Source organism: Mycteria americana, chromosome 1, assembly GCF_035582795.1.
Source record: "Mycteria americana isolate JAX WOST 10 ecotype Jacksonville Zoo and Gardens chromosome 1, USCA_MyAme_1.0, whole genome shotgun sequence".
Taxonomy (NCBI): Eukaryota; Metazoa; Chordata; class Aves; order Ciconiiformes; family Ciconiidae; genus Mycteria; species Mycteria americana.
In genome coordinates this window covers 125,768,821-125,783,360 of record NC_134365.1, presented here as the reverse complement: position 1 = coordinate 125,783,360, position 14,540 = coordinate 125,768,821, and the positions used below count along the sequence as shown (strand labels likewise).

At 47.1% G+C, this 14,540-nt stretch overlaps 2 protein-coding genes across 20 annotated transcripts in view; one reads left to right on the top strand and one right to left on the bottom strand.

The window, feature by feature from the left end:
- The window catches only part of FUNDC1 (FUN14 domain containing 1), a 50,485-nt gene extending 39,412 nt beyond the window's left edge, over nt 1-11,073 (bottom strand). The window contains exon 1 of one of the 2 annotated variants that reach the window (XM_075519878.1): nt 10,964-11,073. In XM_075519878.1, coding sequence (XP_075375993.1) covers nt 10,964-11,058 — 95 coding nt within the window. In that variant the 5' untranslated portion in view covers nt 11,059-11,073. Of the gene's footprint in view, nt 1-9,961; nt 10,017-10,963 lie in introns of those variants that run through there. The other variant, XM_075519887.1, reaches the window with a different exon arrangement.
- Nucleotides 11,074-11,636: 563 nt separating this feature from the next.
- Nucleotides 11,637-14,540, top strand: part of KDM6A (lysine demethylase 6A) — a 161,888-nt gene continuing 158,984 nt past the window's right edge. For 9 of the 18 annotated variants that reach the window (XR_012778248.1, XR_012778249.1, XR_012778250.1 and 6 more), the window contains exons 1-2: nt 11,638-11,928; nt 12,188-12,251. Coding sequence is in view for 15 of the 18 variants with exons in the window: in XM_075520008.1 (XP_075376123.1) it covers nt 11,768-11,928; nt 12,188-12,251 (225 nt within the window). In the remaining 3 variants the exon portion in view is untranslated. Of the gene's footprint in view, nt 11,929-12,187; nt 12,252-14,540 lie in introns of all 18 variants that reach the window. The other 9 variants (XM_075520062.1, XM_075520054.1, XM_075520001.1 and 6 more) reach the window with 3 other exon arrangements.

The following is a 14,540-nucleotide window of genomic DNA, read 5'->3' as shown; positions in this document are numbered from 1 at the left end:
CATAAGTTCTTTCCTAAAAGTTTCTGTAGATAATGACATGATTTGTAAAATATACTACATTTTAAAAAAAGAAGTGTATGAATAGTAATCAAATGAGAAAACCCTGGTAAGAGTTTCCTTTAGAATGAAAGAAGAGCGTGGGTTATTTTCCTATATAATCTACCAACTGTATCATTTGGTAGATGCCATTTCCTTTTTAGCCTTGCCAACTGTGCAGAATTGTGCTCCTTTTTGACCATGCTCCATTAGGAAAGAGATGCGTGCACAGGTAACACAGCATTCAGAAGTGTTATCTTGAAAAAAGAGTTATTTGTGCGTGGATCAGGGTTTTGATTCCCAGCAACAGCTGCTGCATCAGTACAGGAACAGTACAAAAAGAGAACTCACGATAAAGACCAACAGCAATTTGTTCAACTCTCCCAGCTTAAAATCTGACTAACTGGCAACCAAATTAACAATTACTTAGAGGTAGTAAGGAGTTAGTAGTAGGTCATTTCTATGGCTCATAAAGTTTTAGAGGTTCCAGATTTTTGTCATTTTTAACTTGGTTTTTATTCCTGTGATAGCAATCTCCAGTCAACCTCACAAGATACAATCATCTTACTGTGTTGTGCATCAGTCAACCAGCTCCTGAGGCACTGTTATGAACAGGCTGGACCTCCTTACAAAAGAATCTCAGGATTCTTCACAGCAGCAGCTGGAAATGATGCAAGATTTATTAACAAGTTTTAATTGAATTCAGTTTGCTACCGAATAATACAATCACTGTATCATCTGTTCTGGCATTTAATTTCATATTAAAATTATGTTAGTCTTAAATATTTTTCAGTGTGCTACACAATATTGCATGTGAATAATTACCATAAAAGTTGTCTGGAAGTGGCTTTCACCTCCCTGTGCAAGGGGTTTTTTTTGGGGGGAGGTGGGGCTGCTTGGTTTGCTTGTTTGTTTTTTAACTGAGGTTACTTCCACGACTTTGCCTCAGTTTCCAGCATGGCATTGTAAACAGTTAAATCAGTACCGCTGAGGGATGGCTGGGGCAAACTGCAGCGCAGGGTTGGCAGGGCTGGTACCAGGGACTGGGAAGGGACCTTCAGAGGCAGGGGTTGCTGTTAAGGAACAAACATCACGTGACCAGGTTCCGAGGCACCTTCATGTTGGTTACATAGCTGCATAATTTTTGACAAAGTGCTGTCATAGTCATTGGTTTGACCAAGATTGCAACCCCCCCCTCAACAAAAAACAAACCACCTGATCATTTCTGCTTTTTGCCAGATACCTTCTAATTTTAACAGAACATTCATGTTTCTCACAACTTGTGGAAAACTATGACAGCAACAGAAAGAAGAGTTGGAGTAAGTGACTAGTCAAGAATTCCACCACAGAAAAAGCCTCTATTCAACCTGTGGTCAAATCCACCTCAGGCACTTGGCTCGCTCCCCTCCTCACCTGCTTGTTCATGACCCTCCAGCTGCTGCCATGATCTCCATTTCTTGTATGCTGCCAAACTACCCACGCGCATGGCAGTATTTGAAACCAAACCCCTCCAACTAGGAGACAGAAATTGTAATTACCCTGCTTGTATTTTCCCTGCATTTTTGCAGACCAGTGACAGTTAGCATTTACATTGCAAAATTAATACAGAAATACATTTGAAAAAATTCAGTTGATTCATGAAAGAGGCTTAACAGTAGATATGTAAGAGTTTTTCTTCACTAATGATGCATATTGCATTCAATTATGTTTTCAGAGAGAACAGAGCATAATGTCTGGACGTGCAGGATGTCTCCTTTAGCATGGGCTGATGTAACAGAAACCAGGAACAACACTGAATTTGCAAGAAAACCTGTTTCTTGCCCAATTTCCTGAAGAAAGGAGTTCTGATAAGCATTCAAACTTTCCAAGCTTATCTGAACTGATCCATTAAATTGGGACTCGATCCTGCCAAGTGCTGAGCAGAAAGTCTCTTTGGATAGCATTCTGTAACTTGCAGGTTCAGGTCCTTAGGAACAATCCCCAAGGTGGGATTGTTCATTAGAAAAATGTGTGGGTTGAAGGGACGTGTAATAAAAGCAAACCCAATCACTGATTAAAAAAAGAACCAATTACATGATTGGCAACAATAGTATTTAAATTTTATGATAAAACATTTGTCCTCCTTTTTGTACAGGGAACAACTATACCCTGAGCAGGACCAATGTAAATTTCTTAAGATTATGCCCTGGTCATTTTTATATAGACTACGCTTGAGAAGAAAAGAAGAAATGTATCCATATACTTACAAAACTTTGATGTCTTTAAAATAGTGCCAATTGCATTGGTATTTGCATGCCACTGAGACTCTAGTAAAGTGGTAAACTTGGATGCTTACATGGATGCACATGAATTCAATAGGGGAAGTGGATTTTTATTTTATTTGAATTGGTGGAGGAATATTAAAAGGACTTTCCAGAAGGCTCTGGACAAACACTGATTCTGTTGTATGAAGATTTAAATCTACAACTTACAGTAAAATTTTGTGTATCTACTACTGGTAAAAAAAGTACCAATTTAAACATAACAAGGCTTTGGAAAATATTGCCCATTCTTAGTGAAGGTGCCCTTCACTGCCCCCTTTCCCAAGAGACTATTCCCCCATTGAGACCAACTGCAATTTCCTTCCTCTCACTTGCCTTTCAGTTTGGGACTATACATCCACAGAAAGAAACACTATGCTTTAACTTTCCTCACAACAGTAAACCACCACAGGATTCATTTACAGACCAAAAAAAAAGAAAAAAAAAAAAAAAGAAAGTAAGTCACTACAGAAGAACTGCTCACAAACTGACTTTACTAGTACTGAGTATATTTATACAAACAAATACACAACAACCAACGTTCAGAGACCAAATCATACCTTGAGAAATTTTAAGAAGGGAAAATTCTCTAAACCATTCCTGAACTAGCAGTTCCCTGTTTCACAGGTTCTCAAGTGAAATGCAGCTGATGGGTGGGGGAAGCAAGGGAAAAACATATACTTAAAGGCAAGGTTAGCTTTTGGTTTTATGAACGTCAAGCTTACGGTAGAAACTACTTGTCTTCCTCACGCCCTCTTGATGTTCTCAGCTCTGTTAGAGGCGTGATCCAACTCTTATTGACATGCAGAAGACACAGGGGAGCACAAACCACCAGAGAGCTTCTAAATAGAATTGACCTCTTGATATTAGCAATTGGGGGTGGGGTTGGAATTTCAAATTTCAGTTTGGTGTTTTAGTATAGGACTTGTTTTATCTTCCAGTCACACATGATGAACAAGTTTACATGCTTTGGCTGTGTTCCTTATTCATAGAATAGTTTGGGTTGGAAGGGACTTTAAAGGTCATCTAGTCCACCTCCCCCCTCACCTTGAGTCCTGTGCATCAATGTGATGGGATGGTGCCTTGTTTTGATAAAATTCTAAAATGCAAGAGAAGAAACAGAGAGTTGCATGCCCTACAGCAACAGTCTTCAAAATTAAGTATCATGTTTGGTTTTATTTGAAACGGCCCCTGACTCACCCATTGCTCTAAGGGAATCCTGAACTGTGTTTAGACAAGGATGGAGAATTGTCATTGTCTGTGTCTAGTAAGCATACGATGGAGCTCCTTGAGCCGCTGCCTTAACTCCCGACAAGACATACCCAATGTCAGAGAGCCCCTTCTGCTATTTGCACCTTTAAAACTTTAGTCTGTACATGATTTAATATATACCATTTACAATGTACAAGATTTAATATATACCATTACTTGTGCAAATTACCAGATTTTCAAAGCTACTGCATAGGCAGATGTAGTAGGAAATGGATAGGAAAGACTCAGAAACTACAACCAAAACAGTTTTTCAGATTGAAGGTTTTATCATTTCAGACATCCACAAGAATGTTAACAAAAAGCAACATACACAACAGTTGAGGCTTTTAAAATAAATAGTTCTCAGATACCTTCTTGAAAAGATTTGTCTATAAAGCACTAAATTAAATCCAGTAAGAGCGTATGACATGCTCTGCTTTAAGAGAGAAACAAAAGTATCAGATAATAATGTATCCTGGATAATACTGCATTCTGTTCCAAGATTTACAAAAGTAAACAAGATATCCATTCATCTAGTTTGCTGAGCATCATGAACAGCTCCTTTCAAATGTTTACACAAAAAACCTTAACTTTGCTTCAGAGCTGTTTTAGAAATGTTATTTATTTGTTTTAACTTACAAGCCAGAAAACCAGCAGGCTACAAATGTATTAGCCTAGCATCTTATGTTAAGTCAATACCTATATAAATACCTAGCCATAGAAACACAAAGCTACTTTTTTTTTTCCCCTCATTGACAGCATTTGCCAAATTCTATAAAGTTACAGAGGAGCTACAGTTGTCAATCTGAAGATGAAGACAAGTTAATATAAACACAGTATTTTTATTATCAACTTCTCAACAGTTGTATTAAATTCCTGCATAGTCACAAAGGTGAGAAATCTCACTTTTTTGCACTGTTTTTGAAGAGCAGAGATACTTGTTCAAGATCATCTTCTGTCAAGTGGGCGACTTCTTTGGAAGGTGGTATGTCATAAGCTGCCATATCCAGTTCCTAGTGGGAGGGTGGACACTTACCTACTTACCTTCTGAAACTATTAACACAAATGAAAGCATGCCCACATTTGGAATACACACCAATGGACACAGCCAAAACTGCCGAGGGTGGGAGGGGGGAGAAGGAACTGCCACAATTAAAAAAAAAAAAAATCTATTAACTGAAGCACAGTAAAGGAACCACTTCCTGAACAAGTTTAATTTTTCATATTATTTATTTCTCCAGCTCTGCAGAAATTGTCAGTTAGTATAATATTAGAGATCTATAGAGTGCAAAAAATATGACACAGTGGTAGCTCTTCTAGCATTTGCTTCTTCTACTGATAGAACCTAAGCAAACAGGTACATGTGTTCATGCTAGCATGCAGAGAACTAGTCTCTCTTACACAGAAAATCTACAGAATATAAAAAAAACTGATTTCTGAATTTCATGAAACAGCTCAAAATACAGTTAAGGTTATGCATACAAATTCATGGTTTCCCATGTTTAGATTGAATCGTTGACAAGTTGTTTATTATTTTTAAGTAAGTAACAATTCCTTTGAAGTTTCTATTGCTCAAGGGAAATGTTATGATTTCTGCCGACACACTGCACAGTGACGGATATTACTGCTTAACTGATAGCTGTGCATACTTCTTATGACTATGAATTACCACTTGAATTCCAGATGAATTCAAGCATTAAGCCTTTCAGATACAATCCAGGTTTTAAAATCAAGCTGACCAAGGGGAGGAGAGGGCAAGAGACAAAAATGACTATATGATTCAACCAAAAGAAAATGATACTAAGTAAGGTCTATTAGCTAAAGCATTTAATAATTACTAGTTTCCTAACACTTTCATAAAGAAAAAATATCTTAATGATAACAACGCATTTCCTAGATCAGCTCACTTCTACTCCCCTCACCACTCAAAGTTAGTAAGGTATTTCTGAGATTGAAGAGCAATTTGTTCATCAACATAGTGATAGAGTATCATGAAGGATTTTTTCAAATGTTTTCTAGTTTCAATAATTACTTCTACACATGTATTGTTTTTTCTTATAGCTAGCAAAAGCATTTGACTCTCTTGTGCATTTTGGAGGAAAAAACCCAAACCCTTGGGTTTTAGATCAGTTTCCCCTACTTTCTTGACCACCATCCACTGTCAAAATGTAACATGGATCATCACACAACACTCATCAGAACTTTAATGAGGGTAGTATAGGGAACATGCAAATTGCAGATCATTTTAGTATGAACTCCTGGACAATATGGGAACTACTGCTAAAATACAAAAATGAAGTACTGCAGGTTTTTTTGTTCCAAATTTCAAGAACAACGTAATTTAGTAATTTTAGCTTTTCTGCTTTTAGCTTGGAAGAAATAAAGAAAAGAGCAGTAAGAAAAAAGACACAGAAAAAAACCCCACTAATGAATATAGAAGGTTAAACAAAGGGGCTACTTTCTCCCTGACTAACCTATTGTCAGGTTGTATTAGTTAATGCTGCTTTCCCTTATATGCCAAATAGCCACATATTTCAGGCAGCTTGACTAAAACCTGCTACCCGACTTGGAATTCACACCAAATACATTATTAATAACTAATAGGTTCTGTTAATCACTGTTCTTGAAAATAAGCATGTATCTGAGAATGGATCTGATGAGGAGGTCAGATCGTAAGAGAATAGTAACTGTCCACAGAAACACACTGTGACCCAGAAAATCTTCATGGAGCAAGTCCATCTTTTCAATACACTTGATATGACCACAGAAGTGTTGCACAGAACCTCTGCCCTTCTAGAGAGCAAGAGCTACAGAGACACAGAAAATAAAGCCAGATTTGTCCAGCAAAGAACATGGTTTTGAGAAAGTGAGTTGCTGGTAGCTGCCTTATCCAGGAAGAACTCCATGTCAAGGAAAAAAGCGAGAGTGGTTTCTCCACCACCTTGTCCATGCTGAAAGGTGTTTAAGGAAGTTCAGCCTGCAGACTACAGGCAACACGCTGAAGTAACTGCCTTTAGAAAAAAAATCTTTTTGTATGATACTATACAGAACATTTGGAGAGTTCAAGAAAAAGCTCTCTTCAATTTTTAAGTCCAAAAGCAAATACAAAGAAGGCATGTGGGCAGCTCCACATCCTGAGTTGCAAGAACATTAGGTATGGCTTAAAAGGAACCAGTGTGGTATACTCCCACCAGGTAACCCTTTTGAGTTTAAATCCACAGTTGTCTTCAAGGAGATGTACACATTAAAACTTTTTAATATTTATGAGTCCATTTGCTCCCCCATATTTTACATATAAGCAGCCCAAAACATTTTACATTTTGAAGACCAAATCTTTTTTGAAGGTATAATTCCAGAAAAATCTACTCAATTTGCAGGGCTCTGATCTCTAACAAACTGCTACTTTGTCTTGTCCCAGATCATGACACAGGAAAAAGGAGATCAGGCCTTGTGTGTTTGTCATTCAGGAAACTTGCAGCAAGGAGCTTCATGCTTTGCAAGAAGCAGCATTCCTGACACTAGACACTATTTATTGTAGCAAACAAGCCTCCAGTCAGGAGTTCCTATCAACAGATTTACAGTGAATTTGTGGTGAACATTCATGAGCCTACCATTCTCTTGCTCATAGAAAAAAATGGTAGGACCACCACCATCTCTAAAAAGGTCCTCCCTTAATTGACAACAGCAAGCTAAGCACTTGATTGCTAGAGCTGATGGCAGTGAAAAGTAATATCAATGTGAGAGAAAAGAAAAAGTAGATCTGGAGCAGGTCACCCTTCCCCTGTTCCATGCTGCATGAAGTTATTTTCCTGAGATTGAGTTCCTATATATGTGCTCAGGCTTGTCCTACTTGCCAATGAACCTGGATGCTTGAGATACCACAACTACTTTTGACATCAAGTGAGATGACAGCTTGAATCCCAGTGTTGAAGCTGAATCTTTCTTCCATATCAGCTTCTTTGCAGTGATTTCAGGAGTTGCTTTTCAGCTTAACAAGATGTCAGGTGATGTGTATTTATTTATAAGGAGAACTCTAGAATTAACTTTTGCTGTTTCTCACATTACTTTTCAAGAAGCAGCGCATTAACTTTGCATCTCAATTTCAAGCTGCAGAGAATGACCAGCATGCCAAACACCTCCTTAGAACACAGAGTTCTCTCTGGCATAAACTATTCCGCAACTGTACCCATACTAACAGCGTTTGGTCTCTTAACAGATTGGGCAAGTCTTGCAGCATGACAAGGCAACCCTTGACACCATGTATAGGAATACACAAAGAAACTCTGCACGGAAAATTAATGGGGGTGAAAACGTACAGGAAAGGGGGATCCATGGAGTACTCTTCAGTCCTAGAGTTTTATCGGTCCACAGCTTTCACACAGAAGGTAGCAAAGCGGTTCTGGAGACTCACAGATAACTTCGGAATTTAAACTAAGCTAAAACCTAACAAGTTAACTAATACTCGATTGATACAGAACAACACTGCAGTTTCCTTCTTTCTTCTTTAAGAATTTAAGGACATACTCCTTCTGGGGTCAGCTTCCAGGGCATATCTCAGAATGGGAGGCTAGCATCACATTTGGCTGAAACAGTCTCTCTCCTTTCATACAGGTGATAGCACATCAATGTTAGCTCCCAAAATTGTTATCTGTTTGCAAGGGCAGGCAGTGTTAAGTTTCAGTATGCATTTTCAAGCTTTTCTTGCTGTTATTAAAGAAGCTGAGCTTTGGATACATCTTGAAGAGTTGAAACAATACATAGGCCTTTATGGCACCTCTTAAGTCATCCAAACAGTAGTTCAAATACAAAAAAAAAGCAACTGAAAATTCAACTCAAGCAATACAGACAGGTAAGAGTGGTGTTGAGAGTACTAGAGGAGTAACTCAGGTGGTGTGACTTCTGGTGCATGAAAGTTCAACTGAAAGTATAATGAGAAACTAAGACATCAGTATGTTTCTATGAAGTCTCCTGAATTGCTTTGTAATTTAGAAGTTACCTTCCTTGTACTGAGAAATAGTTTCTTTTACTATCCTTTCCGTTGATTTATACTCAGGATACTGCAACGTGGAAACCTAAGACCTCGTAGTCAAGATGCTCAGCAATAATCTGTATTGAAATATGTTATTTTTGGCACATTACCAATCAGTAGAGTCCTTGGCCCTGAGTTAGGCACCTAAGGAAGCACTGCTGAGAAAACATGTGACTTGAGAAGCCATGTAAAAGACAGATGAAGATAGATGTTTGATCATAGCTCTCTTTTCACTATTAAAAGACTATGGCCCATTCCCAGAACCAAAAGCAGCTTGTTTTTTTATCTGGACTCCAAACTCAAAAGTACTTTAAACACAAATGCCTGTCTTATACCAATACTCTAAACAACTGGCTGCTGGCTATTTTATAGAGATATGCAACCTTAGTAAACTCAGGTGCTTTTTTGTTCTAACTGCATTAGCATCAGAAAGCAACAGCTACATGACAAGATTCTGCTTCTAAGCGGAGCAAGGACATACTTGAGTCTTCTTTTGCATTATTCAAGACTTTGTCTTGACCAGATCTCCAATCAGTACGCTGGGAAGCAGCACAGGCCTGCACACTTCTGCCAGTGTCTCTGCACTGTGCTACAGGCACCATTAGGACCAGAAAACATTTGAAGATCCATTTGGAAACCATCACTGACACGTAAATGTTAGCTGTAACACCTACAGAGGCAGAAACATGCTTCAATTTCATGAGTACATGATTTTGATGGTAGCAATTAAAACAGAGGGGATAGAACCAGCAAGCAGCAGCATTGTGATTGAACCTCCCTTGCATAATTTGGCCTTTGACCTTATTAATCTAATTCCCAAAGGCAGTTAATAGCTTCACTGATGCTTTAGAGCGCCTGGCAGTCGTAAAACAGACCCTTCTCTGAGGGGAGGAAATTCAACGGGCAAAGAAAAAGTCTGCCCAGTCATGGGGCTTTGGCTAGAAAATACGGAGAAGTGAGACAGTGATGTTACAGAAGATTGTTGCTGATCCATTTTCAGCAAAGTGGGTATGAGCAGAAAACTGTGCCACCACGCACCTGCAGAAAGCTGATCTCCTCAGAAGCATCACAGCAGAAGCAAGACCTGATGATTTTCAAAAAGCTCGCTGAGAAAACCCTAGGAGCTCCCTGGCTGTATGGGCAAATTAATGGGGCTGTAAAGAGAAAACGGGACCCTCGAGTTCCTGGGTAAGCTGGAAAAGGTAGAGGAACCAAGGACGCCCAGGTAACATTCAAGCCACAGGAAGACTGTGGGTAGGCTTGGCCTTATAAAGAAGGGGAAGCAAGCAGAGCACGCAAAGCCCCTTTCCCCCCAGCGTCCAAAGAAATTCAGAGACTTACTCACGCGTGAGGCGCTCCCGGCAGCCCGACTTCGGTCCTTCGCGCTTTCCTACGAGCCAGCCCCCCCTCCAGCCCGCCGCTCCGCACCCCTGGGCCGCAGCCGGGCCGCTTAACGCAACGCCCGGCCGGGACGAGGCAGCCGGCAGCCACGCTCAGCCCCGGCGGCCTCCCCGCCCTCACGCCTGGGGGCCGCCGCGGCCTCGCGAGAGCGCTCCCGCGCGGCGCCCGCCCCGCCCCACGTGACGGCCGCGGGGCTCGCGCCGGCGGGCGCCGCTCCACCTGTCACTGGCTCCCGGGGAGGGGCGGCGTTCCCTCGGGCGCCCCTCCCCTCCCTTCCCCCCCCCCCACCCGCGCGCAGCACGCCTCGAGCCCCGCCACGCGCTCGTCCGTTGGCGGGGCGGTGGCGGCCCGTGCGGGCGGGCCAACGGCCGCTCCCCCGCGGCTGGCGCGTGCGCCCGCAGCGAGCGGCGGCGGGAAAGTCCCTGCCCCGCTGCGAGCGGGCGGCGAAAGCCGCAAACCGGACACTGGCGCCTCTGCGCCTCCCCCTCCGCTTCCTCGGGCGGATGAAGCCAACTGCCGTGCCACGGGTGCTGCCCTCGCTCCGGCCGCCGCCCTTCTGCACGGGCGTTACCCGCCACCCAACCACCCCCTCGGGCGGCGGCTTCTCCTCCTCCCTCTCTCCCTCCCGCGGCCCAAGCCCACGGAGCCCGAGCCAGCACCGTCCCTGCTCCCCGCACGGGGAAGCCATTATTATCCGGTTGTGCCAAGAGCACCACGCCCCGCGCCCAAACCAGGGCAGGGCAGGCGAGCGCGGCTCTTCCCCAGGCAGTGCGGCACGGCCCCCACCCAGGAGGCGTTAGCGAGGCCCGCTTTCTCAGCGACGTGCACCCCCCCAGCCCGGAGCCCCCGTTACGCAACTCCGCCCGTGAGCACAGCCACCCAGCCCGCCCTCCTCCCCCCACCGCCCCCAAGAACCGCCGCTCCCGAAAACGCCCCCCTCCCCCACCTTCTCGTCCTCCGGTTTTTAAAGGCGCACGCCGAACCTGCTGGCGCTGGGTAATCGAAAAGCCCCCCTGACTGACGGCCCGTCCGGCCTCTCATAAGCCGCGAATCCCTGAAACTCCGCCCCCTCCCTCAGTCCCTGACCAATGGGATGAGGCTGGCAAGGGAGGCGGGCGCCGAAGGCCAACCAAGCCGAAGCGCAGCGGTGGAAGAGCGCTATGACTGACGTAAGTCAACAAAGGTCACGTGCGGCGCCGCGGAGGCGGCGATTGGCTGCGTCGGCCCGGGCGGGCGGGCGGGGAGGGGGGGTCACGGTGGCGGCGTGGGGTTCGCTGTGTGACACAATTACAACAACTTTGGGCAGCTGCTGGGGAAGTTTGTACAGGCGGCAAACACACCCCGCGCGGCAGGGCGGGCGGGGCCCCTGTCACCCCGGCTCCGCGCACCCCTCGCCGCCGGGGCGAGCGGCGCCGCGGCGATGTAAACACCGCTCCGCCGCCATCCGCCGCCGCCGCAGCAGCCGCCGCCTCCTCCTCCTCCCCCCCCCCCCTCCCCCGAGTCTCCAGCGCTGGGGCTCCCTCCCTCCCCCCTCCCTCCTCCTCCGAGCAGCGGGGCTTCCCCCCGCCTCCCTCCCTCTCCCCTCCCTCCCTCCCTCCCTCCCTCCCTCCCCCTCCCTGCCGGCTGTTGTTGTTGTAATAAAAGTTGTGGTGTGTGTGTGTGTCGGGCACCCCGCCCCGCCCGGCGCTGGGGGGTGTTGGGGGCGCGCAGGGGGGGGGTTGCGATCGTGAGTTAATTACGCTGCGTTTCCATGAAATCGTGCGGAGTGTCGCTCGCCGCTGCCGCCGCCTCTGCTGCTCCTTTCGGTGATGAGGAAAAGAAAATGGCGGCGGGGAAAGCGAGCGGCCAGAGCGAGGAGGACTTCGCCAGCTTGACAGCCGAGGAGAGAGAAGCCCTATCCGGCCTCGACAGGTACCCGCTCCCCACTCCGCCCCGGCCGCCTCCGTGTCCCGGCTCGGCCCGCGCTCCCTCCGTGTCCCCCCCCTCCCCTGCCCGCGGCTCCCCGCTCGGGAGTGCGTGTGTGCCCGTGTGCGGGCTCCCGGCCCCCGCCGCCGCCGCGCTCTGCCCTTGCCCGCCGGGAGCGAGCCTGCCTGCCTGCCCGTGCGGGGGGCTGACTCTCGCTAACGCCTGTGCCTCTCTCCCCTCCCTCCCGCCCGCTCCCCTTCTGCAGCCGACTCTTCGGATTTCTGAGGCTTCATGAAGATGGCGCCAGAACGAAGGCCTTGCTGTTAAAGGTAAGCGCGAGGGTGGATGTGGAGCGGGGCTGGGGGGGGGGGGAAGGGGGGGAGGGGAGGGAGCCGGCCCGGCCCAGCCGCCCCCTCCCTCCGGTCCCCCGGGGCCACACGGTGAGTGTGTGCGTGCGAGTGTGCATCTGGGTGCGAGTGTGTGTGTGGTGTGTGTGTGTGTGTGCGTGCGTGCGGGGCGCCGCCACATCCGCGGGCGCACGTCCCCGCAGGCGGCAGGGCGCTCCGCCTCGCCCCCCGCCGCGGTCTCCCCACGCGTCGCTGCCGCCTTTGCCCCTTCCTCCCCCCCCAGCTTCCCCCCCCCCCCCCGTGTAGTTCGCGCGGCCCCCCGCGCGGGAGGGAGCCGAGCGGGGCCGGGTGTGGGACGAAGGGAGCGCGGCCTTGCGGGCTCCGCGCCGGACGCTTTCCGGGTGTGCGTCCAGCCCCGGGACGGGAAAGTGCCTGCGCGCCGGGGCCGGAGCCCGGGGCCGGGAGCAAACGCCAAGCGGCGCGGCGGGGCGGGGGAGGGGGCGCGGGGGCGGGAGGGAGGGGGAGGAGGAGGCGGAGGCGGTGAGGGGGGGAGAGGGCGCGCGCGAGGCGCTGCTGACGTTGGCCTCTCCCCGGACCCTCCCTCGTGATTTTCGCCCCGCGCGGCGGGGGCCGGCGGCTGCGCGCGCCCTCCCCGGCGGCCGTTGCGCCTCGCGGCGCGGCGGGGGGGAAGCTGACCCGGAGCCGGAGGGAGCGGGGGGCCCGGGCCGCGGCGGGGCGGGCGCGGCGCTGAGCGGCTCCCGGAGCCAGTCGCCGAGTGACTTGTTTACTCTCCGGGCCTGGCCGCCTCCAGCGTGCCAGGTCCTCGTCGAGCGCCGTGTCCCGCCCGCTGGGCCCCCCGCCGTCCTCGCCGCCGGGCGGCTTGACAGGGAGCGGGACGGCCCGCAGGTTGCCGGAGCCTGCCCGGTCTTTCGAGAGAGATGTTTGTTTCTGTGAAAAGTTGTTGGCTCTGTCATTTAGTTAAGTAATGGCTGCTCCTGTCGGCCCAAGATGGCCGGACAGGGAGGAGAAAGAGAAGGGGGGGGAGGTAAACACGAAACAAATACCGGGAACGAATATGCACGTCGCCTGGAGCGTGAAGCCCCCGGTGAACGTTGAGGGAAAGTCTCCTGCGCATTGCAAGTTCTTTCTGGGTGCTTTCCTGCTGCAGGCAGGGCGTTTGCAGCGCCGGTGTCCTTCTTATCAACCTGTAGCACATTCTGCTGCCCGTCCGTAAGCTATTGACAAAGGCTGTGCAGGCTGAGTGCCTGCCAGTTGTATTTAAAGACTAAACGCGAAGAAAACGTTTGGGTAACGGCATAAGTCGAACTGTCTTTAAAATACCCCACGGTTGAAGCAGGGGACTGTGTTCCTGCTTTCTGACTTGTTCCTGTCGGCAGCGTTGCATTTGACACTTTGTTCGTCCTATTGTTGTGCCCGTGCTGTATGCTGATATTTGCACGTCAGTAATTTTTTTCTGTTGCTGGTCTTGGTTGATCTGAAGACCTAACTCTAAAGCGTGTTGAATTCGGTAGCCTAGGCCCGTACTTGTGTTTGGATGTTTATTTCTGGCACGATTGGAAAAGCTCAATGTCAGGACGTGGGGGGAGGGGGGAGGAATGGAAGGGAAAGCAAGTACACTTTTCTTTGTGCTTACATTTTAAAAAATCTCGTGGTTTCCTTTTCATTTTCAGAGTTATTTATAAAAGTGCTTGCGATAAATCAAAAAGGTAGGGGAGTGACATGTCAGACCAGTTAAATAAGGTACATTAACTGTTAGTGGACCAGAATTAATGTCTGCTCTGTGAATGCTGTTGAGGCTATCGGAAATATTAGAGAGAATCATATATGGGATAAGGCTTAAGGTTGCCAGACAGAAAATAAAAGCATCATAGTTAATTAGATTGTCTGTGGCATAACATCACTAGGTTAAGTTTTATTTTGCGTACTGTAAAATTAAGTAATGCAGGGAGCAATTCAGCATATTAGTTGTTTTGAGTCCTTTCTTACATATAATACATTCTCTTTTTTATGCCAGTCAATTAAAGTTTTAGTATATACAGTCTGTTTGAGATCAGTGAAGTTGTGGGGCATTTTGATAGTTTTGAAGTATATTTCTAGAAATAACATTGTATGTTCTCCTGCTGTATCAATGCATGAATCCATGCAGCAAATACTAAAAAAAAAAAAAAAAAAAAAAGAAATATTTTGCTATTTCGCCTCAGTTTTCTGACAATGTTTTGGACATTTATGAATTGCACACTAACTCATGAA